The sequence below is a fragment of the Sparus aurata genome, chromosome 8 (assembly GCF_900880675.1).
Source record: "Sparus aurata chromosome 8, fSpaAur1.1, whole genome shotgun sequence".
NCBI classification, from domain to species: domain Eukaryota; kingdom Metazoa; phylum Chordata; class Actinopteri; order Spariformes; family Sparidae; genus Sparus; species Sparus aurata.
In genome coordinates, this window is record NC_044194.1 from 13,696,091 (window position 1) to 13,702,723 (window position 6,633).

The 6,633-nt window shown below is 40.9% G+C and overlaps 1 protein-coding gene across 2 annotated transcripts; it reads left to right on the forward strand.

Moving 5' to 3' along the window:
- The first annotated feature begins 847 nt into the window (after positions 1-847).
- tph1a (tryptophan hydroxylase 1 (tryptophan 5-monooxygenase) a) lies at positions 848-6,572 on the forward strand. 2 transcript variants are annotated; one of them, XM_030425544.1, is made up of 11 exons: positions 848-1,040; positions 3,207-3,341; positions 3,461-3,644; positions 3,732-3,832; positions 3,928-3,995; positions 4,082-4,281; positions 4,371-4,506; positions 4,595-4,721; positions 4,810-4,905; positions 5,248-5,381; positions 5,503-6,572. In XM_030425544.1, the coding sequence occupies exons 1-11, from the start codon at positions 951-953 to the stop codon at positions 5,675-5,677; spliced, it is 1,446 nt and encodes a 481-aa protein (XP_030281404.1). In that variant the 5' UTR covers positions 848-950; the 3' UTR covers positions 5,678-6,572. The 2 variants fall into 2 exon arrangements, with proteins under 2 accessions (XP_030281404.1, XP_030281406.1); XM_030425546.1 differs by having other exon boundaries at positions 4,085-4,281.
- Positions 6,573-6,633: the final 61 nt, after the last annotated feature.

Below are 6,633 nucleotides of genomic sequence, written 5' to 3' on the forward strand. Positions count from 1 at the left end.
AAATTTTAGCAGCATCCGGTTATTCACACAACATAAATAGAGTAAGAAAAACAAATACAAAGTACAAGGCATTAGTGCAATGTAAGTATATATATAAAAAAAAGTACAAATAAATAGATAATATGAACAGTGTTACAATTATGTGATGATGTAATCAATAAATTGCTCAGTTCTGTCACCTTACTTGTGGTGATGATAGAGAAGAGGTTAAATGCTGTGTCTTGCATGCAGACAACACAGGTTCAACTCCCATGTTATCTGTACTATCCACTCTTATTAGCCCCTTTTGTTCCCGTCACGTAGAGAGTGTCCAACTTCATAGCAGCGTTTGTGTCGACGCCCCTGCAGTCGCCAGCAGATCTCGCTTTTGTAGGAGGTCAGCGTTAAACTTGAACGCGCCTCATGTCAGAAACAAAAGAACAAAGAACTCTCTTCAGGTTATCACAGTGAACATACGAGAAGCACAAGTACAAACACTCAAGTGAGTGGGACAAAGTGTGAGGAAAGAGAAATTCACTTCTTTATTCTTGCCAAATGCCTCGAATGCGATCAGAGTGATAATCCAGGACTCCTCTCTTCAGTGATGCAGCAGAGTCGTGGACAGACCTGCGAGCAGTGATGATGCCAATGATTAAAATATCTGATAAAATCAGTGTAAGCAAGGTATTTTTACTCTCTGTAGAATCTGAATGTGTGATTGATCTCATTGAAGCTATTTCAGGCCTTTAGGTGAAACAAAAGGTACCCCCTTTTTCTCCTCCGATGACGTCAGCGGTGCTGCTCTGTTTTTCATTTGCTGCTGTGGGGGAGATTATTGCCCCCTCCTCTGTCTCCCTGTGGTTAAATAGCAAAGCGCGCTGCCTCTCGGGGTAGTCGGCCCACTTTACATAGCGAAGGTAATTGAGATAACAACTAGATAAAACAGGCAAACAACAGGGCTGCACTTGAACATGTACTCAAACAAAAACGAAGGACCGCGTAGAGGAAGATCTTTTGACTCCATGAACATTGGCTTCGAAGAGAAACTGCTGAACAATGAGGTAATAACTTTTCTTTTAATATTTTTTTAACGAAACTAAAGTAATATTTTTAAACAAAGTAAAGAAGACATGATGTTTGATCCTATTTTTTTTTTTTTTGTTTATTTCATCGCGCATTAAGAGCGTCGGAGAGGCTTTAAAACCAAAACGTTTTCATGTGCGTGATAATTTAGGATTGTTTTTATCTTTCTTTCTTTTTTGGACAGTGGTGGTGAAGATCGTTCGGGGTCAAAGTGAATAAGCCTTCACTTCGTCCTCAGCGCAGATTAATTTAAGCCGTTTTGTTATACTGTAAATTGCGTCAAAGGGTTAAGAGGGTTAAAGTTGGATACCTCCGAAATTCATGTCATGAAAGAGTCTTTTTTTCCCCCTCGACCGTGTAGCTACATCCGTCATTGATTTCCATAAAAGACAGAAGAGAGAACAGATAAACTGATCCGCCTGCAGTGTCTATGCGGCAAAGATAGACAGGACACAGGGATACACCAAACTTTAAAGTTGTGTCCAATGTATAAATGTATATTATTTATTATTTATTGCATCTATAGATATAATGTATACTCCAGCGTTTTACCTGCGTCAGTCATTTTCAGGACCGCAGAAATGCTCGACCAAATGGGGTGAACAACCAAAATACTGAGACAAAATGATCTCTATACTGTGACTTTTATGTATCTTTAACACATTCTTTATACGTTCTTGGTACTTTTCAGGCCTTCTCTGACAGATGATTGTACTGCAAAAGTTTATGTAGATATGAATAAATAGAACAACAATATTCTGTCCCTCGCAACAAGGACAAAATATGAATATTGGTTCAATTGCGCAGTTGTTATAAGGCCTGATGGTACAGTGCATTTGAGATAAATCACATTGTAATCACTTTTGAATGAGTATAATGAAAGTAAATGTAAAGCTACATACATTTAGCTGACATTACGAAAGGGAAAGCAACTCTTCCATGAGGAGGATGTGTGCGTAAAACTAGACTTAAAATCTGCGCGCAGCAGCGATTAAACGTTGCCTAATGTCTGCTAAGATCCCAACATGCAGGTAGCTAATAATAGGCTTCCCCAATGTCTCAATGGGATTGCAGTAAGGCGATTCTTTGAGTCAGAGACAAGTTCATCTTCGTTAAACCGAGACGCAAAGAGTTGACCCCGGAGAACTTCCTGATCCAATCTCCGTACACGAATGCTTTCAGGGATACTACCGAGAAGGGGCCATCGAAAACTGCTCTGCCGCGCTGTCTACACAATGCTCGAAGGGCGCAATATGGTAACTGAATTTAAATGACTCTTGTGACCGACCCACTCCTTCCACACATTAGTTTTAACCACTAAACTGTGGAGCTACTTTAGCATTTATGACATCAAATTTGAGCCTAAAGCCTTTACGCGTGGCGATGACTAAGTGTAGCTTCTAAATCAGGTGAATGCTGCAACTGAAGTGGACGAGAGAAAAACATTTGCAGTCGATCAAAACAGATTAGTTGCTCTGTGCTAGAGGCATGTTGGGAGTCCTACTTCTAAAATCTGATGCAGGATTACATCCATTTTCCCCTGGCGTGTGCAGCGCGAACAGCCATGCGTCAACGTGAGGGCGCTGGCCAGGGTGCTGAAGCGGGACAGGACGGGTTGGTTCTGCCTCCTGTGGACCATAATCTCATCTTCTGTCTCTACATGAACCCAACGCATCTGCATTTATATTCCGTGATTGTGGAGAAACAGCCCGTGGTTTTTTTTTCAGGGTGACATAAATATTCATGCGGCATTTCTCTGTGACTCTCGCTGGTCACTGCTAGCGCCGCATGCTCATTTGAGAAGATGTTCATTTATGATGATTGGTAAATCAAGTTAAGCATAAATCAAAACATGTTTTAAATTAAACACTACTTGTGTGTTGAAGGGTTAGCAAAGGACTAGGAGGTGCTTTTTTCACACATCTGACAGCTTTATTATTAGTTTAATTCTCTTGTTATAATTTTAAAAAGGTTTACTTCACATATGTGCATTTTAAAACATGTTCCTAAAAGCTGAATATCTCCTCGTATGTCTGTCAAAGAAGGTGACACTACTGGTTGTTGAATGGTGATGATTTCTTGCTGTTGCACAAATTAAAATCTCTAAACTCTGTCCCACCTTTTTTTTTTTCTTTTTTTTTCAGATAAACAAATCGACCTTCACAAAAATTGAAGAAAACTCTGAAAAGAAGAACACGTCGGAGAAAGGCAGAGCAACAATCATCTTCTCCCTCAAGAATGAAGTGGGAGGACTAGTAAAGGCGCTCAGACTCTTTCAAGTAAGTCGCACCCTTGGTTCCTTATCTGTTCATGTATATATCTTAATTAATTTCTTCAAGTAATTTACTCATTTCTGAAAATGTAATAAAAACATGGTCTCTTGCAATGTCTCTTGCAGGAAAACCACGTCAACCTTGTCCACATAGAGTCGAGAAAATCCAAACGACGCAACTCTGAGTTTGAAATCTTCGTGGACTGCGACAGCAACCACGAACAACTGAATGAAATAATCCACCTGCTCCGAAAGCATGTGAACGTGGTGGACATGGACCCTCCAGATAACTCCTGTCTACACGAGGATGGTAAGTGTAGTCCTGCAAAAACTGTGTTACAATTACAGTAAATATTAACTGTAAATTAAAAACCCATGTTTGCTTCTCTCCTCTCAGATATGTATGACGTTCCTTGGTTCCCAAAGAAGATTTCAGACTTGGACAAGTGTGCTAACCGTGTCCTGATGTACGGCTCTGAGTTGGATGCGGATCATCCGGTATGAAGGCTCAAAACCAGCCTCCAGGCTTAAAAAAAAAGCCAAATCCCTTGAATTGAATCATTCTCATATCTCTCTGTGTTTCTCTTTATCAGGGTTTCAAGGACAACGTATACCGGAAAAGGCGAAAGTACTTTGCTGATCTTGCCATGGCCTTCAAACAGTGAGTTTTTCTTCTATATCTTGAAGGTTATTTTGGAAATCTGGCAAGTTGCTTCTTGATACTTAGAGAATTATTGTCTCTTGTTGCAGTGGGGACCCGATCCCTCGTATCGAGTTCACAGAGGAGGAAGTGAAGACTTGGGGAGTCGTGTACAGGGAGCTCAACAAGTTGTACCCAACCCACGCTTGCCGGGAATACTTGAAGAACCTGCCACTGCTCTCCAAATACTGTGAATTTCGGGAGGACAACATCCCTCAGCTGGAAGATGTCTCACGCTTCCTCAGGGGTAGGTTTTCATCTCTTGATAAAAACTTGCTTCTTTTTGAAAGTGCATGTTTTCAGCCTTGTAAAAATATTCGCTCTTCTTCTTCTCAGAACGCACCGGATTTACCATCAGGCCTGTGGCTGGTTATCTGTCCCCTCGTGACTTCCTTGCCGGTTTGGCCTTCCGTGTTTTCCACTGTACCCAGTATGTGAGGCACAGCTCCGACCCCTTGTACACCCCAGAGCCGTAAGTAATATAGGACTATAATCAGAAAAGTGACGTCAGCACTCATACAGATATTGGTCCTAACTTTCTGCTATCTGTCACCATTAAGGGACACGTGCCATGAGCTGCTGGGTCACGTCCCTCTGCTGGCCGAGCCCAGCTTCGCCCAGTTTTCTCAGGAGATCGGTCTTGCTTCCCTCGGAGCCTCAGATGACTCCGTTCAGAAACTGGCCACAGTGAGTGACACCTACATGTACGCAGTTTGATATTCTTATATGTAAAATCTAGAAGAATTGGAATGATCGTATCTGACTTGTGTTACAGTGCTACTTCTTCACCGTGGAGTTTGGCCTATGCAAACAAGAAGGGCAGCTGCGGGCATATGGAGCAGGACTGCTGTCATCCATCAGTGAGCTTAAGGTAAAAAAAAACATTTGAAAAGAGCTTGATATAACCTATTTATCGTTCTAACCCACCAGACCCATTGAAATGTTTAAATTGAGCAAACAGAAATCTTAAAGGCAGGGCAAGTTTATTTGTTTAGCCCAATTCAGACACAAGGCAGCTCAAAGTGCTTTACAGAGGCATAAAAATTACATTAAAAGATAGGAAGAACAAGTAGGAAGACATCGAGAAACAAAATATTAAAACAAGTTCAGAAACAGGAAAGTAGGCTAAAATAGAAGAGGTTTAAAGAGACAGGACTGTGTGAAGGTGTTTCTGTAAAATGACTGCAGCATCTGTTTGGTTTCTCTCTCACAGCATGCGCTCTCTGGCAATGCAAGGATAATGCCTTTCGACCCCAAAGTTACATCCAAACAAGAATGCATCATCACGACATTTCAGGATGTCTACTTTGTGTCGGAGAGCTTCGAGGAGGCCAAAGTCAAGATGAGGTGAGCGTGGTCACAGTCATTCACCATCACAGAGATATCTTTTGCAAATATGGATGAAAATGATCTACAAAGCAACACTTGTCTTTTCTACGTAAATTAAATATTATTATGTTAATTTCAGGGAATTTGCCAAGACCATCAAGCGTCCCTTCACGGTGCGATACAACCCTTACACCCAGAGCGTGGACGTGCTAAAAGACACTCCCAGCATCAACAGCGTGGTGGAGGAGCTTCGACACGAGCTTGACATCGTCGGCGACGCCCTCATCCGGCTGAACAAGCAGCTGGGCGTCTGACTGCCCACATTACTGTCAAAGTTGCCCGACTGCAGTCCGTCAGCGCTTGCTGTGTCACCCCCCCGAGCACCGCTGTAGAGAGACTGCTTGTGTATCCCCCCCCTCATCAGTACAATGAATGTGCCCTGCTTCTGGCAAAATGTCCTGTCGTCCCCACTGCATGGTGTATGGTTTATACAATTCACAGAGGCGCATTAGGTGTGTTTAACCACTGATATCAGTATATTGCACAAACCGGAAAGCTGCTTAACCTCAGATATTGTCTTCTGTACCGCATAAACATCCCCAGCTGTTAAAAAACACAGATGTGGTTTCCTGATCCTCTTGTTAACTCTGCTGTTGTGTTTTCTCATGTGAATTTTTCTTTTCTTTTGTATTTCATTTAATTATCTTTCTTCACATTAAATCTTCCTCACTTCAGTGATATGTATAAAATGTACCTTGTTTGTACTCTTTTGGTGTATGTATCATGTTTCTTTTAATGTGCTGTTAAGGGAAATTATGAAAGTGAAAACTGGTATTTTAAGGATGTTTTCATGGCTGGTTACGATGGACTCATGTACCCTGACCCATTTTATTTTACCATGATGATTTTGAATACCTCCTCTTGAAGTGAATATAATTGTAGTACTCCTTAAATCAAAACATTATTTTTCTACTGTAAAGAAATATAGATGATGAGTAGGCTCTGTATCAAACTATTGAAAATAAAATAAAATGTTTATTGTGTCTGCACAGTGTGTCAAATGGTGTGTAACCTGTTGATTCATTACTTTTTCACATGAACACAAACCAGATATAGATATTTAGAGTCTAACTGAGATGCTCAGAGATGCGGTCCTGTATTTTATTGTGATGAGGAGTCATAAATAAAATGCTGTTACACTTTATTTGTTGCACAGATTAAACAAATCATATATAAGTGATAATTTGAAATGCTGGTGTTTTTTTCTTTT